Here is a 14,104-nt window from a genome sequence, read left to right on the forward strand (position 1 = left end):
ATGTGTAGGGCCTGGTTACCTTCTGATTAGGCTGTCTCTGCGCCTGGCATTGGGGCTAAGCAGTCCTTGTAACTGCTGCTGGACATGCACGTGTCTGTTACCATGTCTAAGGAAACTTTCTCCGTTCCTTCCGATGGAACGTTCAGCAAGGGCTCGATTCTGCAGAGGCCGATAGCTCATGATTAGCTCCACATGGAATCTCTCAAGCATCTCCAGGAAAAGGCCTGCTGTCAGACATTGCTGCACCGACGCACGTCTCTCTCAAACCACCAGTCAAAAGATCCACAAGAAGCCAGAAAAAGAAGTCATGTAAAATGACGTGCATCGCCTTATATTCCCACTTCGTGTGCCCTATTTTTCGCTGCGTATTTTCTGCACGACCCTCTTCGTTCATGCCCCAAGTTGATCACTTACTCTTCTTTTGCGCTTGGCATGCTGTTTTCATGGAAATTGTGGAAACATCACCTTCCGCGTATGCTATTGCCTCCGGCCCTATGCTCAACTTATACGGCTCACATGCAACCTTTGGACTGCTACTTACAACTTGTCTAGTGATTTACAGAATACTAGATACCTTAATGAAACTAATAATTTTCTTATACAAAATTCTCTATTCTGACACAAATTCTCTATTTTGATTACCGGTTAGACAGCAACAAAATCTTAGTAAATTACATATAAAGAATATATATTCTCACATATAGCAAACAATTTTCTTTATTTTCTGCTGGAGTGCAGGTGTCTCCTTCAATTGTTAGATTTAATTTGTTAAATCCTGAATGAATAATTTCCTTTCAAAAGTTCTCCATTCTATATTGGTTTAAGCCAATAGGAATACAATTTGGTCGGCTAAATCCGAAACTGCCAGCCCATCCTCATTCGTTTAGTATCCTTGAAGATTCGGTGGCAAGCCTTGAAGAATATACTGATTGATTCAGCCAGAGAGGCATGTGGTGAGGTTGTCTGCAAGGATAGAAAAATCAGAACTTCATGGTGGACACATGAAGTTAAAGGAAAAGAAGAAAGCATATCAAAAGTTCCTACCAAATAAGTCAGTTTTTGCTCTAAGAGAATACAGAGACAAATGTAAGAATGCGAAACACCGTGTAAAACAAGCTAAACAAAAGTCATGGAAGGACTTTGGCAAGAATATAGAAAATAAATGTCAAGAAGGTGGCAAAATATTCTGGAAGTTGTTGAAGAATCTTAGGAATGGAGGAAAGAGTGCTGTAAAAGGAGTTAGAGATTATAAAGGTGAAATGAAAATGGGAAAAAAAAAAGATATCCTTGAGGTATGGAGTAATTATTTTGAAAATTTGCTAAATGAAACAAGCAGTGATGACAGCACAGTGATAAAAAACACTGACCAGGCATGCAGTCAGGAATACATATCCATACTTGAAGTAGAAAAAGCCATCAAAGGCTTGAAATGTGGAAAGGCAGCAGGAGTATTCAACCAGAAATACTGAAGTATGGTGGTATAAAAGTCTTACAGTGGCTGCACTGCATAGTTCAGAAAGCCTAGACAGAGGGGCGAATTCCCGATGATTGGAGTAGAGCTCTAACAGTACTCATATATAAAAAGGGAAATAAAACTGAATGTGAAAATTACAGAGGTATCTCCCTCCTGAGTGTTCCTGGCAAGATCTCTGCAAGTATACTTGAGAAACAGTTGAGAAGAATTGTGGAAGTAAAGCTTGGTGAAGAACAAGCTGGATTCAGGCAAACATTGTCAGGATCAGATCTTCACTTTACGACAAATAGTTGAGAAAGCATGGGAATATAACAAAGATCTGTATTTACGTTTTGTCGATCTGGAAAAGGCATATGACAGGGTGCCAAGAGAGAAGCTATTCAATGTGCTACAATTATATGGTGTCAATGGGGCATTATATCAAGCAATAGTTAGTCTTTATTTGAGTTGTAAGTCAGCAGTTAGAATTGAAGGAAGTAGAGCAAGATGATTTAAAACTGGTGTGAGACAAGGATGTACATTATCCCCTCTGTTATTCATTATCTATATGGATCACATTATGAAGGAAAGTGGTATTAAACATGATATCAGAATTGGAGATGTTAATGTCAGCTCTTTGCTTTATGCGGATGATGTTATACTTATCAATAAATCCGCTACAAGTCTGCAAGATTCTCTGACTAAATTGAATATCTGTTGTAATAGATATGGTATGAAAGTCAGCAATAAAAAGACAAAGACAATGAAAATAAGAAGAATCATTGAAAATGTCAACTGTGTTGTGAATGGAGAACCGTGGAACATGTAAAACATTTCAGCTACTTAGGCACGATTTTTACTGAAGATGGTAAATTAAATATGGAAATAGACAACAGAATCAACAAAGCTGGTATGGTAGGCAGTCAATTGAATAAATTCATATGAAATAAGAGAGAAATTAGTCGGAACACTAAATTAGCTGTATACAAGACAGTGTTCAAACCAGTTTTAACTTATGGATCTGAGAGCTGGGTCAGAAGTAAAACACTTGACCAAAGACTAGACACCACAGATATGAAAGTCCTGAGAAAGATTAGAGGCATGAACAGATGGCATCAATGGCAATATCATATTAAAAACGAGGATATTAGGAAAGAATTTGACATTGTCAGCATCCAGGAATGCGTTAACAGAGTTAATCTCAGGTGGTATGGTCACTTAAATAGAATGGGCGAGGAAAGATTAGCAAAACAAGTGTTCTCTGCCAGGTTGGCAGGAAAACGACCCAGAGGAAGACCAAGATATAGGTGGATTGATGCGGTGCAAAGTGCATTAGACGATAGAAATATAAGATCTGATAATGTTGGAGTCTTGACAAGTAACAGACTGATTTGGAGGAAAATTGTAGATAGGAAGTTAGTAATGATGCAAATTTTCCATGTAGTATCATATCCTGTACACCTCTTGAGGGTACATGTCAGGAATTTGATGATGAAGTTCTCCATTCAGGATCTAACAACTGCATCAAAAAATAAAACTAGACTGGATTATAATAAAACAGCCATTCATCAGATTAAAGGGTTATCAGAAAAAAATTCCAATACTATACAAATACAACCTCAATGCCACCTTCAAGCCTTCTGCAAAATTAAAGAATTTATTCAACTCTTTCAAGGATCCACCCCCTACCCTCAAGGGAGTGTACCATATTTATTGCACATGTAACCTGGCATATATAGGTGAAACTTGATGTACAAATTCCTAAGTAGAAAAAGGAACACAAACAACAAATTAAATTTAATGCCTATAGTATTTGATTATATCCCGTATACTCTATACAAGAAATCACTGAAAGAACACCTGTTTTCTTACATCACACCAAAAATCTGGTATTATAGTTTGCCCATCGATTAGAGATCCTTTGACACTTCTGCGCATTACAGAAAAAGGAGAACCCATTCCGTATTGTGGGATGAGCTGTTTATTATTACAGGTCGGAAAATTCACTTCTCTTTTATGATTATTGTAGTTAACTATGTTGCTTGTACAAAAGTTGGAAAATTTGACTTATAAAGCACGTGATTTCGCGTGTTGGCGACCAATTCATACGTCCTTCATTTCTTTCTCCCCTTCAGCATGAATCGACTAATCTTGGCAAGATGCCAAGCAGAGACCTACAAATGGTGGGCGAACTATACAATGAATTTAAAGAAACTCAGGAAATTCTAATCAACCATAATAATCTGGAAAATAATCATCTCTTAATAATCTCAACAGTAATGATGGACTAAAAATCTGAGAAATGTGGATGGCCCATATTCGGCGGCGCACTGGTCATAATAATAAGAACTGTAGTGCTCCAAGACCTGTCATAATTTGTTAATAACAAACCTTAAATACTGATTAGGTCACCATTAATGCTGTATTATTAAAAGTTAACAAGAATTTGGTCTATGATTACCACATAAAACAGGACTGTAACTCTGATGTAGTCTCCCCCCCCCCCCCTAAAGGTCAGGCCAGTAGAGTAATGGTTGCCAAATTAGTGATACTTGGGCATATTGTTTGGATTGTAATATAATTTAATAAATTTAGTTTAATCCTTTATCCAAGTGTGAAAAAACAAAGTCTGCACCTAAAAGTATCTGCAGGACTGAGGTAAGGTGGTACAACACCTTAGAGATGATCTTACTAATGCTTCTGCCTGGTATCTCCACTTGGGCCTGGCTCCCACTGAAGAGACTTCAATAAAGGTCGAAACTAGTCTGGGTAGTGGCCCTTCCCTTAATGCATAACATTATACATATCCACAAGGGAAGATGCTGAGATAGGAGTGATGTTAGCTTGCTCCACTTTTGCAACGAGTTGCCCCGATGTTGTACCACCTTACATCAGTACTGAAGATACTTTTAGGAGCAAACTTTGTTTGTTCACACTTGGATAAAGGATTAAATTAAATTTATTATAGTCTAACCAAGTGAAAAATAAACTTTAACATCTTCCTCTAAATCCAGAGTAATTTAATAAAAAGGTGGCACACCGTTTGGCAACTCCTATAGGTAGAGATGACCTTCCTAATGCTTCTGCCTGGTATCTCCACTTGGGCCTGGCTCCCACTGAAGAGACCTCAATAAAGGTCAAAACTAGTCTGGGTAGTGGCCCTTCCCTTAATGCATAACATTATACACATCCGCAAGGAGATGTGTTTTGCATTATGGGAGATACTGAAATAGGAGTGATGTTACTTGCTCCACCTTTGCAATGAATTGCCTCAGTGTTGTACCACCTTACCTCAGTCCTGAAGATACTTTTAGGTGCAAACTTTGTTTGTTCACACTTGGATAAAGGATTAAACTAAATTTATTATAGTCTAACCAAGTGAAAAATAAACTTATAATATAATTTGTTTATCTCTCTTTCTTTGTATCTGCTCCAGATGATGGTGACCTTACTATATAGGTCAAAACAGGAAATTCAAGTTATTGTTCCTAACATGATAGTAGTCTCGATAATTTTGTCATAATAAATAATAATAAAAGAACCTGTTGAGCTTTAATTATCCTTTGCAACAATAAGTTGTATAATGCCCATTTTTAACTTATGCAAAACTTTGGAACAAATTAACCATGTAGGTTGAAAACTTGCTTTAATATTAATGAGAAAGAAGCATCAGAAGAAGCAATGAGCACCTTAATTGATATTTTTACATCTTAATTGTTCCTTATACATATACAGGGTGTCCCAAAATTCACGGAAGATTTAAATTTAGCGCCATTTGTGCAGTAAAGTGTTGCCAACGAGAAAAAAAAGACAGCGTGACAGCTGACATTTCAGGGTTATTAAAGCATTATTATACACAGCGAAGAGAGTTCGTTGAATGGATTATGAAACAACAACAAGTGGATGCTTATTTTTCAAACAAAATCATCTTCAGCGATGAGGCTCATTTTCATCTTGACGGCTTCGTTAATCGACAAAATTGTCGCATTTGGGGTTCAGAAAATCCACGAGTGATTGTTGAGAAACAAATGCATCCACAACGTGTCACTGTTTGGTGCGGATTTTGAAATGGAGGCATCATCAGTCCATTCTTCTTCGAAAATGCGGCTGGTAAGGCAATAACAGTTAATGGTGCTCGCTATCGCAACATGATAACAGTTTTTTTGTGCCTAAATTGCAAGATATGAATGTGGACAACATGTGGTTTCAACAAGACGGTGCCACATGCCATACAGCCTGAGAAACAATTCAATTACTGCATGAGTCATCTCCTGGTCGTGTAATTTCCCGTTTTGGTGATCAGAATTGGCTGCCCAGATCATGTGACTTAACGGCGTTGGACTTTTTTTCTTTGGGTTTTTTTTGAAGTCTAAGGTTTATGCCAACAAGCCCACAACCACCCATGCCTTAAAAGAAGAAATTTCATGCTGCATCAACGAAATTCAGCCACATTTATGAAAAAAGGTCATGGAAAATTTCGACAAAAGAGTGCGTATGTGCCAGCAAAGCCGTGGAGGCCATTTACCCGATATGCTATTCCATGCATAACCTATACTGTATACTTTATGAGTCAATAAGAAATTACAATTTTTAATTAAAAACCCGTGTTTTCTTTCAAAATTACTTCTTGCGTGAATTTTGGGACACCCTGTACATACATATTAAGGTTCTAATTAGCACATAGTTTAATGTCGCCACTAAACAAAAGCTGAATGCATGGATGGTAGAACTTAAATACTGGTGTTGGCAGAGAAACTCTAGGATAACAGCTAGCAGCTCAAACTTTATATAATAACTCTAGCACAAAACTTGCCTGGTGGCTGAGTGTTTAGCATAACTCAACCACAGACGTGGATGTTTGTGGTTGAGTTATGGAGGCCTGAAGTTGGCTCAAAATGTTCTACATTTGGCCTCTGAAGTAGGGTTTCTGGATTATATGAAAAAATATATCATCGTCATCATAACGCTAATTATAGATATAGAGTCTCTTCCAGTTGTCTCATTATCCATCTAATATCCTTTTTTGAGGTGTACCCGACCTTCTCTTTCCAATTGATTTATATTTTATTATTTGTTTAGGATATCAGGAGTTGGCCATTCAGTTTACATGTTCTATCCATTTATGTTGATAATTGTTTAGTTTTTCTTCTATTGATTTTGTTTTTAGTTCTTTTAAAATATCTTTGTTCTTTTTTTGTCTAATAATACGTATTTTGCAGTTCTTATAAATCTCATTTCACTTGTTTTTATTCTTTGTTTATTGCCCAAATTTCACTGCCATATAATAATGGGGACACTAACTAAAGTATTGTATACTTTCAAGTGTATTTCTTGAAAAAAATGTGTGAATATATGAAAATCCACCCACAGTAATAAAGTACTGAAGATTTACAACTTTTTGTGGATGAAAGTCAAAGTCATATTATAAAACAGATCTCCAAGTCAAGCAAGTCATAAAATCCAGTAAAACTGTGGTTCTTTTACTTGGGAAAAAATAGATCTCTGAACTAGCAGATCAGTTTTAGACTCAGCATCATGGTTCTAAAAGTGATCTACTGGTTATCTCTATGTCAACTTTGCTAATCAAATAAGGAGATTACCATAATCATGCTTTTATTCATTCTAGACAAGTACTTATCTTCTCATATCACTGATTACAATTCTCACCCATGCTCATGCCAATTTAGTCTTTTTTCAACAACCATGTCTCCATATTACCCGTGGTTTATTTTTAACTCATCTTAATTTATTGATGCCTGTATTGTCTTGCCTATATATACATCAGGATTCATTTTAATTCTCTTGGAATTTGCTAGTCACTCAGGAAGAACACAGAGATTTTAGAGTATTAACTACACTATAAAAAATGACCAGATGCACTGTTAGCAGCAAAGATCTGGTAATGTGGCAATTTAATAGTTCTGTGATTTGCTCCATTATCAACAGCCATTTTTAAATACAGGTTGTGTGTGTAAATCTAGTTACTTTGATTATCTTAATTAAATTAAACTTGCCAAGAAATTATATTTTTGTTTAACCCATTATCCAAGTGTAAGCAAATGAAGTTTGAGTATGAAGTATCTTAATGAATAGACTACTTGTATATAGAGGCTGATGACTTCACATCAATTGCCTCAACATCTCATAATGTAAAACACCTTCCTACTGCTATGCATTATAGGAAGGGTTACAACCCACTGAGATCTCATTAGAGGAGATCTCATTAGAAGATATCAAGTTTGAATGAATGCAGAAGTCATATATTTCCTGTATATAAGCAGTAAAAAGGTGCATCCCGTTATTATTAACATCCCAACCGGCCATGACGTCTATACACGTCCAGCTAAATCTGGATATGATTCTGTAACACCCGTTGAATAACATGGATAAGAAGTGCAATTTGGTCTCACTATTTCATCCACCTCAGCCAATAGGAACATTAAAATACTCTGGATCAGATAGCTGCAGAAAGTTTTTGCACTTGGTTAGAAAGTAAATTAAACCTGCCAAGCAAGAAATTATATTCTTTACATGTGAAGTATGTTTATAATTAGGCTACTTGTATATCAAGGCTGATGACTTCACGTTAATTGCCTAGTTGTAAAGATAATTGAGGAAAAGATAATTCAGTATACTCAGGTGTCACTTTAAAATCCAATATGCTAAGGGTATGGCAATGAATAGGTTGATGTGAAAGGAGCCACTATAATGTAATGTGGAAAGGAAACAATGTAAGCTCACTATGCAATGAATTATGCACCGATTTTCATCAGCACTTACTGCTGAAAATCTGTGCATGACAAAACACAGGGTGATTTTAAAGTAACGAAACTTATAAAATCTAAAAAAAATGACAAAAATAAAGGCCGTTTATATACAGTGAACTTATTTTTTAAAGGAAAATTATTAACTCATACCGTTTTGGGGTAGCAATACTGACTCTAATTGGTTTCGATCCCACTATATGGACGTTCTGCATTTCAACCAGAGCTGCTTGGTATTCTCCCTCATTAGTGAAACGTATAAAGCCATACCCCTTACTGATGCCATTCTGATCTAGAACAACTAAAATGGAAGACAAAAGCAATGATAAATAAAGGTCATTTTATGTACTAACTGTCATGCAAAGAATTCTCATGACAGCCAAGATTCAAGCTTTCAAACTATGCTGCTGATCATGATTTATCCTGACTGAGTTTAATGGTAATAATATTCATAAAATAAATTCACTTAGTTTATAAATTATTTTATTATTTCAATATGTATGTTCTTATTACCACGATTTAAGCCCCAGGACGAATGCAGATAATTAAGCATTAAAATGTTTTTTTTAAATCCCCCCCCCACCCTCACCACCTAAGTAAATCCCTTACAAAAAGTTGTAAACCTATAAGTACATCAGTGCAACTGCTGAGATAATGCAACAATAAACCCTGCTCTAAAAGCCAAACATGGAATGTTTTCAACTTTTTCTTCATGCTTCCAAATAAATAAGAAATAATCTCATCCCAGCAATGAAATTCTTTTACAATTTGTGAACATCCAAATCTGCAGTTGGATTTGAACCCGCAGCATTTAAGTTAGAGTTACTATTCCCTTGGCAAACCAGGCTGGCATTAATATTCAGAACATTTTTACCTTTACATTTGGTCTTTTTATTGCACAGAGCAGATTCCAAAATTTTAAGCTGCCTCCTATTTAAAATTTTGCATACATTCTTCCTTTAGTAATCACAAAAATTATTGATAATTAATTTTTGTATTAAACATTTTGTAATCAAATTAACAATTAACACTGTATAATGTTTGGAATATGCTTTAATAAGTGATCCCTTTCTGTATAAGAGTGATTTGCACATCTGTAAAATTCATCTACATACCAAATCAACTAATACTAAATAAAATCTTTTCTTTTTGATAATTTCTGGCTAAAAAATTTACTTGGTTGATTTTATCACATTCATATGTTATTTCTGTCATTCAGAAACTTAAAAAAAAAAAAAAAAAAAAAAAAAAAAAGAGGGGGTATCCTTGTTCATATTTTATCCATAAAAAAAAAAAAAACGACCTCACTTTTTATCCAAAAAATAAGGAGTGAGGTCATACCTATAATGATTTTTTAATTCCCACAATTCTTTTAACTAGCTTCTTTAATTCCAGTAACTAAACTTTACATAATGCCAGTGCCTAAATGTGTATAATTACACATTCAGGTACTAGAATACCAGTTAACTCTCACCACTTCATCAACGTTCATATTTTTATCCAACCAGCTCTCCCTCTAGATGTTTTTTTATTATTCTAAGTGCATGGGTTATCTCATAGATGCCTATTCGGCATCCCATGGTCTGTCTTTTTTATTTTTCCCAACTGGCTGCAGTGTCCTTTTGGTCATTCAATGCTGCATCACAGTTAATTTTCCTTTCCAGATTTTCCTAGCAATACAGAAAGGCCTCAGAACCCTGGCCTTTTGCCTGCCTTCTTACTTTGAAATATGACCTCAAATCATATCCACAGTTATGCTGATGATAACACACTTCACAATTCTTCCTTAATGACCCACTTGGAATGTTTTAACACTGCTCACAATTCCACATTTCCAAGGGTTTAGGCTGTTAAATGGGCAAAGGCATTCATTGACAAATTCCTTTTTTTCTCACTAACAACTTGCCCCAAACAGCACTGTTACCTGTTACACTGTGTGTGACAAGCCTTGGGATCTCTAGTCTGTGGGACTGTGATATATATATATATATATATAAAACCAAGGCTTTATGTCTGTAATCTGTATGTGCTTTCTATCTGGTTTGCCTGTTTTGCAAAATGAAAAATTTGTTTCCAAGGGGGGGGGGGGAGACCCTGAAACTGAGGTTACTTCAATGGGATGAAGGCAATCAACTCTAATGCTAACAAAATTACAGAACTGTATTTTAATTAACATACATAAGAAACATGTAATGGAAGGGACTAGAGAGTATGTATACCAGAGTAATCATGCAGTTTTTACATGAGAGGTGACAATGTATGTAAGAGGCTTTGGCAAAGAATGGACATAATGGAACTCTGCAGGATATTTGTATTAATATTCAGATACCCCACAAGTTAAAATATAAAAATAAATCGAAGAGGTTAGTAATAAGGTATTTTGTTAAGTAGTTATTCAAATGTATGTTTGTTTTCGAATGTTGTGAACAAGACGTTTTGCAGTGTTATTTTAATATTTTATTTATTGAAATCTTGCTGTTTAGATGTGAAACAAATTTATTAAAATTGGTTGTTTAGAGTAATTGTAATTTTATGAGCTGTGAAAAATTCTATAATGTTGATGCTGTTTGTGTGTGGACAAACATTTATGATATGTTGTCAATAGAGAGAGAAGAAAAATTCACCACTATATTATTGGAAGTGATTAAATGCATTTACCTTGGTGTGAGAAGACTGAAATGAACTGTTATAATTTCTGGCTGTTTCATAATGAAATTATAATTAAATAAACTTCTTTGCACATACAGAATGGACCCAGTAAAGTTTGTTTTATTGAGGATTTAAGTCTGATATGTGATTTCTGGCAGCTGATATGTTTTTAGTTAGTTCTTCAGAAGCTTTTATATAGAAAGCAAGGTTATTCTGAAGTGACAAAACTATTGTTCAAGTTTTAAGGAGCATACTGAGACTTTTCACAGAGAAAATTAATTCATTCTAAAGTGATGGTATAGTTAAGTAATTTATTCTCTGTAATCTGTTATTTTCATACAGAAAGTGAAATTATAGACATGAACTGAATGAAGCCAGGATACATTTTTGCCAATGTTCTATGATTTTAAGGTGCAAGAAGAGTTTTCACTTATGTTGCTATCATATAGAGAGCACTTTTGTTTTCTGTTAGTCTTAGGAGACAAGAGACTAAGGTTTCAGGAGTTTTTTCCATATAGGATAATAACTGTTGGCGTACGTAATTAAAGAAAAGCTGGGTAGAAAAAGTGTTTTTTATGTTGCTTGATGCTGTAGTTTGAAGAGTAGATCGGCACTTACATAGTTAATTAGTTGATTTGATGTTGTATATATATTTGTTGTATATATATTGATTTTGTATATATACAAAAAACACAAATATATATATATATATTTGTGTTTTTTGTATGTTAAAGATTTTTATTTTGGTTACAAGAGTGTGTGTGCACACTCAATTGTCTTCTTCTTCTTCTCTCTCTTCCATCATCTATGTGGATGATGATGAGGCTGAATGAACTTTTTCCACTTCTGTCTGTCCCTACAGAGTCTGAACAATTCTGTCCAGTTTGATGTCGCTTGTGATTTGGTTTTCAGGTCCTCTTTTATTTGGTCTATCCATCTAATTCTGGGCTGCCCTTTGGATCTTTTACCTTCCATTGTTGTATACAGGGTTTAGTTAATAGCCTTTCTGTTTCCATTTTGGTCACATGGCCAAACCATTACAATCTTCTTTCTTAGATTTTGTCTGCTATTATTTCTTGTTTTAGTCATTTCCTTATGTCTTCATTTCTTAGCCTATCTAGCAGAGATACTCCAAGTAATCTTCTTAGCCAACTGATTTCAGTAGTAAATCAATCTCTTAATGGGTTTAAATGAGTTAAATAGGCATTTAAGAGGTTAAGTTACATCTGAGATATCCTGGGATACACAACATGTGTATGTTAGATTTAGTTTAGTTACAATGTTTTCTTTTAATTGTTAATAAGAGATTTTTAACCACTTAGAATGTGTGAAGAAGAAAGCAAAAATATATGCACTCCCACCCCCACATAGATACATAAAAATGGTGCAGTTGACAAAATTTAATTATAGTGGTATCTCACTAATCCGAACCCTCCATTAATCCGAACTGCGGTTTGAAAGAAAAAAAAAGTTGTATTTATTACGTATTATTATTTTAACTGTTATTATTTATTTTATTATTATTACAGTACAGTATTTTTTTCACACTGTCGATTGTAAGGTTATACTGTAGACCTATTTTGATTTATTGTATGTTCAAGTTTGATTTTTTATACTGTACAGTACATACCGTATTGTCGGCATGTATCACTGCTGTCCTTAATGAACTGATTAGTCACCACTATTGCAGTGTTTGTTTCTCTTTACGTTCCTTCAACAACAATGACTGGCCTAAAGCCTGGTTGTATATAACGCTCAGTTTTTCTTTGGTTATTGAAATGAAATGTTGTCTGAGTTGTCGTTTATTGTTTTGTGTTTTCCTAAGTTTTCAGTGAATGATTATCGATGGTTTTAGTAAGTGATTTTATTTTTCAGATAAATTTTAAAAGTGATAGTTTTATTATTTATTAACTTCATTTTTTATTTTACTGTTTTTAACACTAAAATTTATTTCGTTAAAATGGCTACCGGGTCGAAGCCTAACAAAAGAAAATACGTAACGTTATCATTGTCGGATAAGTGTAAAATAATTCAGTGTCTGGAAAAGGGTGAAGCAGCTGTACAACTTGCTACTAAATACAATGTCGGCAAATCTACAATCAGTGACATAAAAAAAAAAAAAAAAGATAGGATTTTAACTTATGTTTCAACCACAGAAGAAGGACCAAGCAAGAAAGAAACTCTGAAAACAAGTGTGATTTTTCTTTACTTGATTCTGCTGTTTACACGTGGTTTCTTCAAGAAAGAAGTTGTCATACTTCCATCTCTGGAGACATTTTAAAGCAGAAAGCTAAGCATTTCCATTCACAAATTTACCCGGATCAGAAATTCAAAGCAAGTGATGGTTGGCTAGAAAAATTTAAGACACACCACGGTATTCGGTATCTATCAATATCAGGGGAAAAACTGTCTAGTGACTTTTCTGCCATAGAACCATTTCAAAAATCTTTTTTAGAAAAAAATCTTGAATTAAATTTAACCAATGATCAAATTTATAAAGTGGACGAAAGTGGTCTTTGTTGGAGGTCTTTACCAGAGAAAACTCTAGTTCACAGAAATGAAGCCTCAGCACCCGGTCGAAAAATGTACAAAGAGTGTGTCACGATAATGCCTTGTGCAAACACCTCAGGAAAACATAAATTAAACTTACTTATGATTGGAAAATCAAGAAACCCAAGACCATTTAAGAACTGCTGTCTTCCAGTTTTGTACCGAAGCGAACGTAAAGGATGGATGAATATCGAACTTTTTTCAAACTGGTTTCACAACGATTTTGTACCGTCTGTTGAAACTTATTTTAACAGATGGTATCTGTTAAAATCCCAGAATGTGGAAAACAGAAAGCACTTTTATTATTGGATAACTGTCCTTGACATCCTCCGGCAGATGAATTTCCATCCTCACTAATCATAGTGAGGATGGAAATTTTACGGTTATGTTTTTGCCTCCACACTGTACTCCATTGTTGCAACCAATGGATCAGAACATAATACAATCTATTAAATTAAAATATCATAAAGACCTGCTTTTAAATGTAATGTAATTTCCAAAAATTATGACATTACCACATCGATAAAAAACATAAATTTGAAGGATGTAGCATTCTCGGTTGCTGCTGCTTGGGAAGCTGTTGAACCTGAAGCAATTCGAGCATCATGGAAAAAACTGTGGCCTTCTAGAATTTACCGAGATAACTATGGTGATACACAAAAAGAGGAAATTCAAAACGTGCATGATT

The 14,104-nt window shown here is 34.8% G+C and overlaps 1 protein-coding gene across 3 annotated transcripts in view; it reads right to left on the minus strand.

Annotated features, from left to right (window-relative positions):
• Window positions 1-14,104, minus strand: part of Secp43 (tRNA Selenocysteine associated protein) — a 267,297-nt gene that overhangs the window by 71,449 nt on the left and 181,744 nt on the right. For all 3 annotated transcript variants that reach the window (XM_090409764.1, XM_090409762.1, XM_090409763.1), the window contains exon 7: window positions 8,371-8,518. In XM_090409764.1, coding sequence (XP_090265890.1) covers window positions 8,371-8,518 — 148 coding nt within the window. The remainder of the gene's footprint in view (window positions 1-8,370; window positions 8,519-14,104) is intronic.

The sequence above is a fragment of the Typopeltis vanoorti genome, chromosome 20, assembly GCF_054136105.1.
Source record: "Typopeltis vanoorti isolate ZY-2024b chromosome 20, IOZ_Tvanoo_1.0, whole genome shotgun sequence".
Lineage (NCBI taxonomy): Eukaryota > Metazoa > Arthropoda > Arachnida > Uropygi > Thelyphonidae > Typopeltis > Typopeltis vanoorti.